The sequence below is a fragment of the Passer montanus genome, unplaced genomic scaffold (assembly GCF_014805655.1).
Source record: "Passer montanus isolate IOZ18808 unplaced genomic scaffold, ASM1480565v1 scaffold15, whole genome shotgun sequence".
NCBI lineage: Eukaryota > Metazoa > Chordata > Aves > Passeriformes > Passeridae > Passer > Passer montanus.
This window is the reverse complement of record NW_024362051.1, coordinates 5,619,530-5,634,525: the sequence shown is the minus strand read 5'-3', so window position 1 is coordinate 5,634,525 and position 14,996 is coordinate 5,619,530. Positions and strand designations below refer to the sequence as shown.

General features: G+C 50.7%; 1 protein-coding gene across 6 annotated transcripts in view; it reads right to left on the bottom strand.

The window, feature by feature from the left end:
- The window catches only part of JADE2 (jade family PHD finger 2), a 70,516-nt gene that overhangs the window by 31,710 nt on the left and 23,810 nt on the right, over positions 1 to 14,996 (bottom strand). For all 6 annotated transcript variants that reach the window (XM_039701750.1, XM_039701751.1, XM_039701747.1 and 3 more), the window contains one exon: positions 1,282 to 1,451. In XM_039701750.1, coding sequence (XP_039557684.1) covers positions 1,282 to 1,451 — 170 coding nt within the window. The remainder of the gene's footprint in view (positions 1 to 1,281; positions 1,452 to 14,996) is intronic.

Below are 14,996 nucleotides of genomic sequence, written 5' to 3'. Positions count from 1 at the left end.
GCCAAATCTCTGCCCGCTTCATTTCTAGAGACTTATGAAATACACACAAGTGGACATAGAGACAATGCTTCTCTGGAGCCCAGAGACACTTCTGATGGCCATGCAGCTGTGGAGAGGGCAAGGGAAATGTAGCAGGGGATACACTGAAGGCACAGTGAGGTCAGAATGATGGCCAGTGTGGTTGAAAGTGGTTTCTTGATGCACCAACAGCAGCTGTGCATGGTTAGGATGGGTGGATCCTCTGCAGGTCCTGAGCAGGACTGAAGCACTTGACTTTATCCAGCAGCACCCTCTGCTCTGCACAAGGACTTCACAGTAGCCTCAAAACCTTCGTGTGCCAATGACAGAGCTGAGGCTGCTAATACAGGACCAGATAATGAGGGCAGAACTGACTTGTGATTTCTCTGTGATGCCACAGGCTTCACAATGTTCAGATTATGGGAAATCCAATATACAGGATACCTATACCAGATAATCAGACAAACTGTGGAAGCAGCTTCTACAACTTTCTCAAGGTCATGGTAACAAAATTTCATTGTAAATCATGAGTACACCAGAAGGACAGATCTTCCAAAACCAACATCAGTCAATGTCACAGCCAACTTCTGAGCTTGCCTGTGCTCCACACAAGCTCATTGAACTGCATCTTCCTGACCTCATCCTGAATCCTGCTGCAGCCCTCAATCCTGCTGCTGCCTGTGAGAGCCAGCCCAGCCTCCTGCTCTGCAGTGCACTATCCCATCTGCTCAAGCACCTGGTAAAATCCTTTTTCCCACTCTTGAGAGGCCTCTGCCACCAGGACTAACTCTTTGTGTAGGCATGCTTGAGCCTCCACTAACCTCACAAGGTGAATGCTTTACTGAGGTATTACCCTTACCTGCAGGGCAGCAGCCACACCACAGCAACCCCTCCCTAACAAGGACTGGAAAATCCCTCCACAGTCTGGCAGGACTACACACACCCATGGGTCTGTGCCAACAAATTTGCCCAGCAGACCATGCTAAGCACTAGTGCCAATGGTCAAATTCCAAGCTCAGGTACTTGCACTCGACTAAAATCCACCAAAGGATTTGAAGAATGTGCAGTGATATAACAGCAGTGATGCAGGCAATGTTATGCTGTGATTATCCAGAGGTGCCTGGAACAGGAAACAATCAGGACCAGCATTTCTGACATTTCTTCTTCAAGGCCTTTAGTTCCACATGCTTACTCAAAAAGCCTGAATGCCCACTGTGGAAAACCAGACCCAGAAAAAAAACCAAAACCCCCAGCAATACTCACCCATCTCCTTGAGCTCCATGTTAACAAGTTCCAGCCAGCAGGCATCGAGCTCGTCCAGGTCATAGCGGCTCATTCCTTGCAAGTAAGTCCTTGTGGCTTCTGAAATCTCAGAGCCAGGCAGGCTGCTCGGTGAAACCTGTGAAAGCGAGCTCTCCAGCTGGGGGATGATCCTGCAAGAAGAGAAGGGGAGGTTGAGAAAGAGCTACAACTCAGAAAAATATTCTGTTTCTTGCCATGGAGGGTGAGACCACACTGGGCACCTGTGAAGGAAAACAAAGTTATTGCACCTGAAGTCAATGCATGGGCCAGCACTGACAGACAGCCTCAGCAGAACAACTACAGCAAGAGTGTTCCCATTCATCCACAAAAATTAACCCTTTACATGAGAAAAATGAGGTGCAATGGAGATGATGCTCCAAGGACTGACAGCAGCAAGCCCCCCAGGCATTAACTGCTCCATGAGCACCTCCAGTGTGCTGTACACTGCACTGCCACATCCACGCCATGCTGGGCAGCATTTTGGCATGCTTGGCACTGGGGACCATCCCATGGTGGCCTGTGAGATTTGTTCTGAGCGCTCTCTAATCACAAGCACAGGGATGGGGAGAGGAGCTGCCTCATCTGCTGCAAACTCCCTGCACAGAGAACAACCAGGCACGGGCTGCCAGCTCTTCTGCCTTTCCTTGGCAACTCTGCAGCAATATGCATGATGCTTGCCATGCACATGTCAACAGTGTCACGCCCAATGACATGCAAGCAGAGGACAAGCTGGAAATGAGAAGCAGCCTGTGGAGCCAGCTGACAGATCTCAGCAAAGCTGGGAGCTGGAGCTTGCTGCAGGATTTGCACAGCTCCCATTTCCTCCCCTGAAATCCACCTCCTGGCACAGATATCAGAAAGATGCTGCAAAGAAACAGCAACCAAACATACCTCACTGCAGCATGTGAGCCCCTTCCAAACAGCTTCTCCCCACGCAAAGCTGCAGGACCCAGCCCTGCTCCTGCACCAGGGCCAGCTGGGAAGGCCACTGATCCCTGGAAGACTTTTATCTGCCTTCTGTCCTGCTATGTAAGCTAATGTCAGAGCATGGAGTGCCTTGTGCTCTGTGCTGTGCCTGGGGCACAGCCATGGTGTCCACGACAGAACCAGATGAACTGTGGTACCAGATGCTCCCAGGTCTGTATGTGCCAAGCAGAGACGCTTGAGCCCAGCTGTCCTTGGGCATGAGACCCACCTGCCTTGCCCATGGTCAGGAAGGAAATCTGTGGCAGGGCAGGAAAATGAACCTGGAGTTTCTACAGACCCAGACACGCAGTTTAATTGCTGTCCTCTGTGGTCACAAACACTGGAGGTACTTCCAGAGCCACCAGCAGAGGAAGCAGCAATTTATGGCTCAGAGAAGGAAACATCAAGAAATGGGTTCTTATTATCTCTTTTGCTTTACTTTCCCCACCAGTAAATTGAAAATAAACATGTGACCCAATTTCCTGAATACATCTCCAAATTTAAGTTAAAGAACCAAAAAGAGCCACATGGAAAGACAGATCTCAGTCCCCACATTTTAAGACAATCTCACTGTAATCTAGGATAGGACTTGGGGATTCACTGACATCTCTAATGCAGACATTATGTTCCAGCCACAGCTTCAGGATTGGCATCTAAGGAGCTCCCAAACCCCTAAAATCAGAGAATCACACAATAAATGGGTTTGGAGGGGGCTCACTGATGGTAACAGCTACACCAGTGCTCAAAGATCATCCAGTTCCAGCCCTCCCTGCCACGGGCAGGGACAGCTTCCACTGTCCCAGGTTGCTCCAAGCCCCATCCAACCTGGCCTTGGACACTTCCAGGGATGGAGCAGCCACAGCTTCTCTGGGCAACCTGTGCCAGGGCCTCACCACCCTCACAGGGAAGGATTTCTTTCTAATATCTAACCTAAATCTGCCCTCTGTCAGTTCAAAGCTCCTCCCCTCTGTCTAGTCACTACTGGACTAAAAAGTCCCTGTCCAGCCTTTCTTGCAGCCCCTTTAGCCACTGGAAGATGCAATTAACAAAAAAATAAAGCAGGAGCTGCTGGTGCATTGGCTCACATCAGACTGAAGCTCTCCTTCCCATGAGCCCAAGTCTGGGTCATCCCTCACAGAAACAGAACCTGGGTGTGGGAGCAGCCAGGCTGGCACAGCCTTGTTACAGGAGAGAAAAAACCAGTCCTCCACCTGCAACAAATGCTTCTGTTGGGAAGAGCTGCCTGAGCAGGCACGAGGTCGGGGCCATAAGCCCTCATAAAGCCAAGTTACACAAGCTGCTCACCCAAAAGCCCCTGCAACAGGTGATGCTCTGGTACCGAGCCAGCCACGGATGCTCGAGATGGCAGGAGGAAAGAGCTGCTATTTTTACCCTGGAATAAAATTGCAAAGATTAATGCTCTGTGTACATATCAAAGGAGTACCCTGAACAGGTCATTGACTGTACTGAGAGCACTGAAATGCACTCAGTGTGGTAAGGATGCTGATGTGACTGGAGCAGTCCCTTGGGGTTACCTCACACAGTGCATACAGTACTGCCTGCCAAGAGCACTGTGTGGGACCAGCCTGAGCCTGGGCACATCCCCTCCCACCTGGGCACACAGCTCCACCTCCTTTCTGCAGGTATCTTATGGAGAAGTTCTGCTGAACCTGATGCTCAGAGACAGGAGACAAGTGACTGTCCCCTTGAGCCATGTACCCGCCTCCCCAGAGCTCCCAACGCCCCCAAACCTGGATCCATGCTCAGGCTCTCAAACCTGGATCCATGTTCAGACTCTCAAACCTGGATCCATGTTCAGACTGTCAAACCTGGATCCATGTTCAGACTCCCAGGTCCTGGCTGTGCACAGTCCCTGGTGATGCAGAGATCACAGGGGGCTCAGGGGCTCACTGATGGTAACAGCTCCACCAGTGCTCAATGTCCAGCTCTTTCTGACACTGTAATTAAATGCAGTTTGCTTTGGTTTAATGGGAACTGGCACTTAGGAAGTGACATTTTGCCTCTCACCACGTCACTGATGATGAAGATCAAGGTAATGAAGATACAAACATCTAACAAGCTCCCCAGCACTCTGTTAAAAGGATTGAAACATGCCAGTGCAGTGATGGCAGGTGCCTCTCCCCATCTGGGAACACAGGGGTCAGGGAGGGATGATCAGGTGCTGCAGCACTCAGCAGACACTTTCCTACCAGGAATAAGTATTCATATGAAAAATATATTCTTAAGAAGATCACTAAACTTTAATTTTGATAATTCCTCCCCAAAACCCCATGCTGATCTAGCAGCATGGGCTGGGATCCCTTGGAGTTAATTCAGGCTTGGGGATACTGGGACATGTTCATGCCATTTTCTCACCATTTCAAATACCAGCAAACAGAGAAGGTCAGAAATTAAGAAACTGAAACAGCTGCTAAATAATTTTTCAAACAGTGAGAAACTTGTATAACCCTATGAAGACCTGCTGGAAGCCTGGTCCGGATCAGCTCCCTGACCCATCTGCAGCACTCAGGTAAACACAAAGGTTTTATGGCTTGCAAACAATTCAGCAAACCCTAAGAGAGCCTGTGCCTGTTCCCATGAACATTCCTCCCACCCCAAGGGGAGCTGGAGGCTCACATGGGGCATCCCAATGCCCCAGAGCTGCACAGCCTGCCACGGATTCCTGGATTTGCTTTGGTGGGTAAAATCACATTCCTAAAAGCAGCCCACTCCTTCCTGACACATGCTAACACACCTGCAAGGAGCTTCCTGGAGCTGAGATATAAAGATCAGTGACTGCAGTGGCAGTGCCTGAGGCTACAGGAGCTTTGGAAGGAAGAGATCCTACAGTTTAATCCAAGAGAGCAATCCTGTGGGAAGGACCATGCCCTGCCTCACAGCAACACAGAACACAGACCACGCTGGGCACCCTTCCCCACCTCCAGCAGCTCCAGACACTGGAGCCCAAAAAGCTGTAAGCTTTGTGCTGTCCAAACACTGCAGTGGAGACACAGCAAGAAAAAGGAAACAAAGCACAGAGGCTGCTCTCACCAGTGTCTGTCCATCTCCTGCTGGGCTCAAGAGCTGGGGATGTCATCAGGGCTCCCCTTTTGTGCAGGGACAAGTTGTAATCCACTGGGAAACCATGGGTTTTGGTTTTTTGGGTTTTTTTGGTTTTTCCAAATTGCTGCTTGGTGTACAAAGAAATACCCAGTCTGGGTGATGAAGAGTCTGCACATGAGCCACCAACTCACCCAAATTCACCATCATGGCAAAGAATCACAGAGGCAAAGCCTGCACCACGAGCCAGACCATGCACAGAAGCTCAATTACACAGGGGGAGCATTTACTCCTTTATTTTTTCAGAGACACAGCATTTTTTAAAAAATCCTGTATCAATCAAAGGCTCATTTAAATGAAGGGCTGAAAATTGGGATCAGCCTGAAAATCACAACAAACCTGAGGCCATTAGTCTGAAAGTGGGTCTCAAGGGCACTTGAGGAAAAGGAGTAAGTGGACCCCAACACTCTTGAGGATCACATCTATCCCTGGAGAAGATTACACAGTAATAAAATATACTCAGCAAATTCCCATGGTTAATCATCTCTGTAAACTGAATGCTTCACTTGGCTGAAGGGAGAAGGCTTTTTTTTTTCTATATGCTCCCTTTTAATATATCAGATAGAACTAATTAATCCTGCATGGTGTTTCTCATCTAAAAATACTTAATTTTATTACAACAAAGACATTAGTCAGTAATCTTTTCTTTACCTCCATTCCAGTCTAAATTAGTCTTGTCCAATGTCCATAAATAAGTCAGCTTAAGAAAGTCAGTGGAAAGATAGCTCTGCCAGCAACCTTCAGTGCTGATACTGCTCCTACTGCCAGCTCTGCTTGTGGGGGAATTCTCCTGTGGCACACAACAGCTTTAAAAGGGCAATTTAAAGGGATGATTTTCGCTTTCTGTTTATTAAAATAGTATCTAGCAGGCCATTTGGACTGGATACCCCACTCTCTTATGAACTTAAGCTAACAGATTTTATACATGCTATTGCCTCTCAACAGCAGAGCAGAATTTAAGCATTTAAGTTAGAAAAGGTGCCTGGGGGTATAAGGGTGAAGCATAGGGCTGGAGGTAGTGGTGGATGGTCACAATAGTGAGCCACAACCCACACACAAGGGTTTGTGATCCTCAGCATTCCCACACCCAGGCTTACTGACCATGTTACTCCTACTTCTTATATTTTTATGGCTTCTAGTAAAGGCTATAAAACCATGAGCCAAAAACTGTACTCCCAAAGCTGGGCTCAAAGACGAAAGGGAACGCCAGGAAGATGATATATACTTAGGTTTTCAATTAACTGGCCTGAGGTTCAGACCTGGAAGCAAGCTGGCCTGACCAGCTGGATCAGCCTAAAAGTGTCTTTAGGCTCAAATCCTGGTGCTAACAGGTACCTGTGCTCTTCACCCCTTCCCTCCTTGGCTGGAGATACTCCAGGTAACATCTGGAGCACCCTGGTCACCAGCACAGAGCTCAGAGCCCTGTGGGCACCCTGCTGTCACCCCTGGCATAAGCCACCTGACACCAGAGCCCCTGGACCCTGCAGGAGGGACCACAGGCACCCAGTGTCTGTCAGCACATCCTCCTGTGGATGGAGAAGAGATGGCTGGAGGCAGCTGGCCCTAGAGGGGGAGGAGAGAGGTGACACAGGGTATCTCTACAGGGCGCTGTCACCAAACCCTTTTATTTTAAAACAGACAAGAACCTGAGAAGAATGAGATGGCACCACTGGGATCACTTTGTGCAGCAAATAAACAATTTGCAGTATTTCCTTATTGGCTGCTGGAGCCAAAACCCCCTCAAGATTTGGCAACAGCCTCTGAAAATCCATGAAAATTCTTCACACATACATCAACAGAGCATCCACAGAAAGGGGAACCTCTGGTCTGGGAAGGGAAACCTGTGATGGCTGATGGCCCTGTCTGCCACCAATTCTGCACCCCTTGCAGGCTATCTTCATGGCAGGGGCTGTAACAAGCACATTCCTAGCAAAAAAGGTTGATGGAGGGAACTTAAAATCAGCCCATGCATGCCTGAGCACTCAGCTCAGTGCCATGGAGCAGTCTGTCCCCACTGCCACTGATGGGCACAGTGGGTGGCTGGGCTGGCACTGCCCTTTGCTGCAACCCAAACCTTCCTTTAAGTGCCTGTCCCAAAAACCTGCACAGGCAGTTACACAGTCCAGCCATGAAGCTCCACTCGGCTTTTGCTGCTGCACTGAGAGAACAAAGCAGCTGGGTTTGGCCCCAGGAGGATCCACCAAGCTCCAGGAGCAGCTGTGCCCAAAGCACACCCCCTGTCTGCATGGACATCCATGGCCAACGCTCTGCCCCGTGGAGGTCCCTTTGTGCTGCCCAAGTGGCACTGAGGATGCTCAGGAAGGGGTTAATGCTGCTTGCAGCAGCGTCCTGCCCTCTACAGCAGCCAGTGAGTGCAGCTCCAGGTGACGTAATGCCTGGGTGGCTGTGCAGGCTGCACTGCCAGCCCTGCAGCTGGAGCTGCACCAGGGACCCCAGCGTGTCCAGGGACCCGGCGTGTCCCAGGGACCCCAGCCTGTCCAGGGACCCCAGCCTGTCCCAGGGACCCCGCTGTCCCCTGCCCAGGACAGGGTGCCACAGCTATGCCCACCCTTTGGCTGCCTCTGCTGTCTTTCCCAGCTGAATTCTGACACTCTACCAGTGAACATGAGAAATTCTCATTATCAGCTTTTAAAGCAACCCCAGCCATGGGGAGCATCTGATCCGTGAGCAGCACAGCACAGCCCAGCTCCCTTCGGCTCCAGGACCATCCAAGGGCTCTGTGGGCTAGGAAATCCCCCTGTGACAATCCCATTTCGTTAAGGATGGGGTAGGGTGGCCCCTCCCGAGCTGCTGGCAGTTTGGGATTTACATAGGCAGGTTCTGGAGTTTTACAGAAATGCAGCTGAAGCTCCCAATTACAATTAACAGGTGCAGTAAGAAAAATGCTTAGTTGTTCCCTCTCCATCTGAAATCTCCTTCTGTAACAGCCTGTAACCACAGTGGGTCCTTCCAGGCCCCTGGAATAACATAATCCTCTAAGGAGAAAGTGATTCACTCTTCTTTGATGTGATAAAAAGAGGAAAACAAGTGAACAGGAGGCACTAAACAGCCATCTTGTGAAACCCAGACAGCTTTTCCAATTCCATTTCTGAGCTGTTTATCACCACATAAAAAGCCTGATACCCAGCAGACCAGAGGAAGACCAGTGCTGATGTCCCTGTCTTTCTCACATTTATATTCCAGCCTAAATCTCACTGAGATTTAGCTCAACAAATGAATTATTTAAGTTGCAACTCTGATTCAGTGCCCAGAGAATCATTTTGATGTAGATGGGAGCGGGGACCTGGTACAGAAGAATTCAGGTGCAGAGCAGTGTCTGCTTTCCCAAGGCAGAGGAGAGCACCACAGCACAGCTGGGTTCATCTCCACAACTTCTGTGAGAGGAAAACCACGGCTGCAGGGACACAGCAATGGCTGGGCAGTGGTTTGCTGGTGGGCTGACTGGAACAACAAAACACAGATGTTTTTCTGGCAGACTAGACAAAAGCAGTGTCTGGGCTGAGAGCAAAACACACGCATCATTTCTGATGCTGTGCAAAGGTCTCCTCCATATTCCTTTCCCCCTTTCTGTGCCATTCAGCTCTATCAGTGGTGTTGAAGGCAGCAGGGGGATTGTGCCCTGCTGCTGGGAGGTGACACAGCCTGTGCTGCTCTTCTGGCTCTGAAACCCAGCAAAATGCAGCAGCCTCCAGATCCAGGGCAGCTGCAGAGGATGCTCACACAGCTCCTTCTCCCTGCAGGCAAGCAGGGCAGAGCCAGCCCCACCACCAAGGTGCTGCTTTCCCCCTTCTCCCAGAGCATCACTGACCCACCTGGTGGCCCTTCAGGGACCCATGTCACACAGCAGCCCTCTCCAAACCCAGCCTGCAGGCTGCCAGTACCCTGCTCATTTCCCTTTAGGCAATATATGTCTTGGAATTGCTACTAGAGAAGCCAGGGACACTTGAGTGTGTGTTTTCTGGATATACGAAGACCAAAAAAAAGTTGCTTCTTTAGTAACTTAAGCCAAGCTACTAACATTAAAGCATCTGGAATTAATTATCCCAGCCAGATAATGTTTCCATAATTACTTCAGTAATGCAAACAGCTCCACTCGCCTTTGTATCCACCTACTAATGGAGCCCAGAAACAGAAGACATGAGCAATGGTGGCAGCTCTGCACCTGCCATGGTCTGAGCATGAGCCACAGCACATCAAGAGCTGGACAAATCCCCCTGACACTCTTACTCACAGAGCTGAGTATGGCAAAGCTCAAAACACAGACACAGGCTCAAGATGACAACTCCCATCCACCAGCAGTGTCTTCACATGGGAGTCTCCTTAAAGAAGCCCAGCCCACAGAAAGCAAAGCTTTGAGGAATTTGAAAAGGCAGCATCCAGACTCTTTAAATGTGTTCTGGATCACTGAACTAACACTGAACCCTGGAACTCATGAGAACAGTTCTGACGCTGAGGGACTCCAAGCAGCTCACAGCCCATCCCAGGAAAGAAGGAGGGATCAGTCTGCCCCTTCCACCATCCCCCTGCAGCTACATGTGTTGGGGTGCACCCCAGGAAACCCCAGAATGGCTTGAACTGGAAGAGACTTTTAAATGTCACCTAATCCAAGCCCCATGCCATGAGCAGGGACACCTTCAACCAGATCAGATTTTCCAGATCTCCTTCAGGTTCACTGAGAGAAACCACCTACAGCTCTGCTCCACCTCCCCATGGTCCTGGCAACGTAGTGAAGCTCACTTTCCAGCAGCACTTCACCTAAATTCAACAGGATTACCCACAGCAGCACCAAGAACTGAGCAGCCATTCCTGCTGCTGGGCTGTCCCTCTCCTCCCATCACTCTGGAGAGCACTTTAAAAGTAATAGTTGCTTGCATTGTTCAAAGGGGACCCGAGGTGCACTAAATCACTAAGAGGTGATTCCATTAGTGCTGCGGTTGCAAGCCCAGCAATCAGAGCTGCTGGGGTTTGCCTGGCTACACAATAAATCCACGGTTCTGGATGGAGAGCAGAGGCAATGGAGTGAGATGTGGAGGCTCCCAAGGCTGTACCAAACCAGAGTCGGTCCCAAGAGCTGTAAACCCTGTTAGAGAGCAGCAGGAAATCAAGCTCACTCGTTCTATACATTTGCTGCTGAAGTACACTTGACTTTCTGTGTGCTTGATCCAGTATAAACCACAGGCATCCACTGGGAAGATTAGCAAACATTCAAAATAAAAGTCCAAGTGGCTCAGAATGAGGTAAGAACAGGCTGGATTAACACGTTTCCCATAGCAAACTAATAAAGGTGAGGACTTGCTGAAAGCCCACACAAGAACTTGTCAAGCAGAGAGTAAACCAGAAATGATGACAAGTAACAGGCAGAGTAAATCACACTCACTCCTTTGCAAAGCACTCACAGCCACTGGGCAGGAGCCAACAACCTCCTGCAGCACCAGTGCCACCTCCTGCAGCACCAGTACCACCTCCTGCAGCACCAGTGCCATGTCCTGCAGCACCAGTGCCACCTCCTGCAGCACCAGTGCCTCCTCCTGCATGGCCCAGACCCTCTGCTGCCCTGGGCGTGATTCATCCCATCCTAAAGCAGGTAGCTGAAGCACTGGCAGGACAGACCATCCTGTGCACAGTGCCATCCCTCCCCACTGCCTAGAGGGACAAGGGCTGCCTGAGCAGATCTGACTGGAAACCTCCCTTTCCCAGTGGCAGAGCTGGAGACCAAACTCACGGATGTTACATCACCAGGATTATTTTGCAGTCCTGGATCAGTGCCACTGGCCAGCCCATCCTCACCACAGCCAGTTGTCACTGTGGGGGTCCCCAGGAACAGGCAGGCAGGGAGCCTTCCTTTCCCCACACATAGCCCAGGGCTTGTGATCAAAACATTTAGGCCTAGGGCAATTGGGATTTTCATTTCTTTTGATCAGAGCACAGTCTCTGAGGGAAGTGTACATGTATTTCTGGAGCATACCAGAACCCAGTCATGTTTAAGGGCAGGCAGCCACAGAACGGGGATAACCAACCCAAGAAATAGCCCTTTGTAAAATCGCCAGCATGCCATCTGCAAGCTCCGAAGTCACACATTTTTCATGATGAGCTGGAGGGAAGGAAAAAAAAAAAAACAGAAAAAAAAAGGATTATGTGAAAAGAAAAAAAGCTGTGCTCCAAAAGCTACTCAAACTGCTGCAGAATCCTGCCTGCCCCTTCTGCAGCAAAGCCCAAGGGAAGCAGCTGATGAGTCAACAGCCAGCCTGCGTCGCCGAGCGAGGAAAGGAAGTCCAATCTCACCACTCAGAACAAAGTGTGCTGGATCATCGAGTACACTCTGAGAACGCAGCCTCGGGAAGCCCTCCCCGGGCTGGGAGCTGCAGGGATACAGCCTGGCTGCCAGCCAGCACTCCCAGGGGACACGGAGAGGTGACGTGCAGGCATAGCTGTGACATCTGCATTGTGCCACCCTGCTGCCAGGCCAGCCTGGCCACCTTTCCTCAGGCTACCAGGCTCCCCATTGCAGCACAGACTGCTCCTGGAGGGATTTTCTCCCTTTGCTGCGTGCTCTGGATGCAGCACCCAGCCCTGTGAGGAGCTGCAGTGTCACTTCACTGCAAGATGGGGGCAGGGATGTGTCCCAGCCCTACACCCACTACTGGTGCACCAGTTCATTCCTCTCCCCGCCTCAGTACACTCATCTCCAGCACTGCTTCCCACAGACAGACCTGCTCCGTGTGCCTCCTCTGCCAATGACACTGGCATCACAAAACCACAACCTGCCAGCAATACATACCCTTGGAAAGAGCTGCTGGAACTCCTGGAGACGTGGGGGCAACTCCTGATGGGAGTGCAGCAAAGAACAACACAGCCCGGGGGAGATGAACACGGACTGGGCACTGCCACACCACCACGATCCAGCCCTGCACCAGCTGGATCTGCTCCCGTGAGCACAGCCAGGAGCTGCCTGACCTGTGTGTGTGGCCATTAGAGAAGGGCAGAGGGGACCGAGGGAGCAGGGCAGGACGGGGACACGGCCACCGTGCCGACATGGCAGACGGTGCCGCCGCCATCGCCGAGCTGCTATCGCCGGGGCTGTGCCTTCCTGTTACCACAGCACTCTCTGTTTTCTGTTAAAACAGGGCCACAGCGACGATGCAAGTATAGATCTGCAATGCCAAGAATATCTGGGAAGCCTGCCAGCAAGAAGCAGCCTTCCTGCTCGTCCTCCCGCTGTGTGCAAATTCACAGGAAACAGAATCTACAGCACATACTAATGTGGCTTAATGCGAGATCCAAGAGCCACCTTGAGAGCCTGCTTGCATCCCTGTCAGCCTGGGGAAGGAGCCACATGCCAAGAACATTAAATCATTAAATAAAGGAGGAAATAAAACCTGCACAGGTGCATAAAATCTCACGTAGGTGCCGCTGCTTTACGAAGTGATGCTGCACTGTGCAAGCTCAACACACTGCCAGCATCGCCACCAGTAGGAAGGGACAAGCCCAGGTCCCTGGCACATCCATTGCCCAAAAATGGCTTCACAGCCTTCTACAAGCACCCATATCAACCAGCAAAGTCCATGTTCTTTGGGGTTTATTATGGTGTGACTCTGGGAATACATCATCAAACTCATCTGAAACATCTTCCCATTTACAGCAGGAGAGGTACCCAAAGCCCTGATGCTCCCAAACTGCTGATAACTCTTACCCTTACTTTACCCTGTTTAATCCTGAAGCTGTACTGAGATGAGCCAACTATGCCTCCAACACCCAACTGCACCGACAGCAGACTGGGACCTTGTATCTGGATCTCCTCATGCTGGAAATCTCTGTGCCTCTGTTTACACAACTGTGAAATAACTGCAGAGTTCACACAGGGGCTGTAAGGCTCAGCTCTGGTCCAAGAAAGCCAGTGGAGATCCTTCCACTGTGGGCTCTAGCAGAGGTGGAACACAGGATAACACAGGAATGCCACCACCACCCACGCTGCAGGTGGATGACCAGGACACACAAGGGCAGGGGATGCCAGCCTGCCTGTTGGAAGGGAAGGCTGCCCTGCCTACTCATTCCTCTGATAGCTCCCATCTGACTGGAGTGGCTTTTATCTCCACACAGGGGCCCTTCAAGCTCAGGGCAATTCTCAGGCCAATAAAATCTCAGGTTCAAATAAAACCCTTTTGAATAGCCTGAGCCAGAAGCGATCGTGGAGAGGAAACAGCTGATCTCCTGTGCTGCCTCTGATGACCCTGGCATCCAGGTGGCTGCCAGCAGCATCCTCCTGGGACAACAAGCCAAGATATGCTGCACCTCTTCCTTCCCTGCTTTCCTCACAACTGCACTGCAATTTGTGCTAACCTAGAAAGGACCCTCGAGTTTAAGGTGGCTCTTAATGGAAGCATTTTGAGACAGCTGCTTTCTGGAGAAAGCATTCCTTAAAATACAGCTCTTGTCTTCTGCCTCTACCCCAGCTTTTGACATTTTACAGCTCCAGTAAAACAAAATGTTTTAAAAATCTCATTTTCAGCTTTGGAGGCACAAAACCTAGAGCCAGTTTCCACGCAGCCAGGCAGGAGATGAAAAGAGCAGCAGTGGCTCTGTGCGTGGCACCTTTAGGACAATGAGCTCCATCTCTGCTCCATGCACAGCACCTTTAGGACAACGAGCTCCATCTCTGCTCCAGCTCACAGCACCTTTAGGACAATGAGCTCCATCTCTGCTCCATGCACAGCACCTTTAGGGCAATGAGCTCCATCTCTGCTCCATGCACAGCACCTTTAGGACAACGAGCTCCATCTCTGCTCCATGCACAGCACCTTTAGGACAACGAGCTCCATCTCTGGAGCAGGAAGCAGCTCCCACAGGCCCCATGGCACAATCTGCTGGCTGCCCATGGCTCAGGAGCCAGCTCCTGAGCAGCAGCACCATGGGCTGGCTATTACTTTGCAGGCAGTGCTTGTCTGCTCGCCAGCTCCCAGGGCTCTGGTGTCTTCTCTCCAGCCTCCCCAACTCCCTCTAGGAGTTTCACATGGAAGTGGCTGTCAGAAGTGACAACATCAGGACTGGATTAGCACAGGCATCCCCCCCTAAGGGCAGGATGCTCTGTTACACCTCTGAGATGGGGGAAAGCAGAGCGCTGACAGCGAGGAAGAGCATCAGCCACTGGGCTCCACATTTCCAGTCCACAAAAAACATCAATGCTGGGACTTTTTACAGCAGATTAAAGGAATTTGGATTGTCCATACCCAACACAGAGAGGATGTTTGGTTTAGATGAAAGTTTTTGAGTAGGGAAAAAGGAAAATTTGGAGGCAAAGGAGAAAAGTGATGCTGACACCATGGGGCTGCAGCCACAGGGTGGGGGGCAAAAGCAGCAGCTCAGGCAGGACCAGCAAGGTGGCTGCTCCTGGGAGGGAGACTGGGGTGAATCTAAGCAATTAAACAGGGGAGGTAAATGGAACTACAAGGCCTTTTAAGGCTGCTCTCGTAAGGCAGACGAAATAGAGTCATCTCTTGTGAAAAAACATTTGACATTTCTCCAAAACAGAGCAAGATGCAAGAAGAAGTTGTCTAACCCTGGAGACAGCAAAT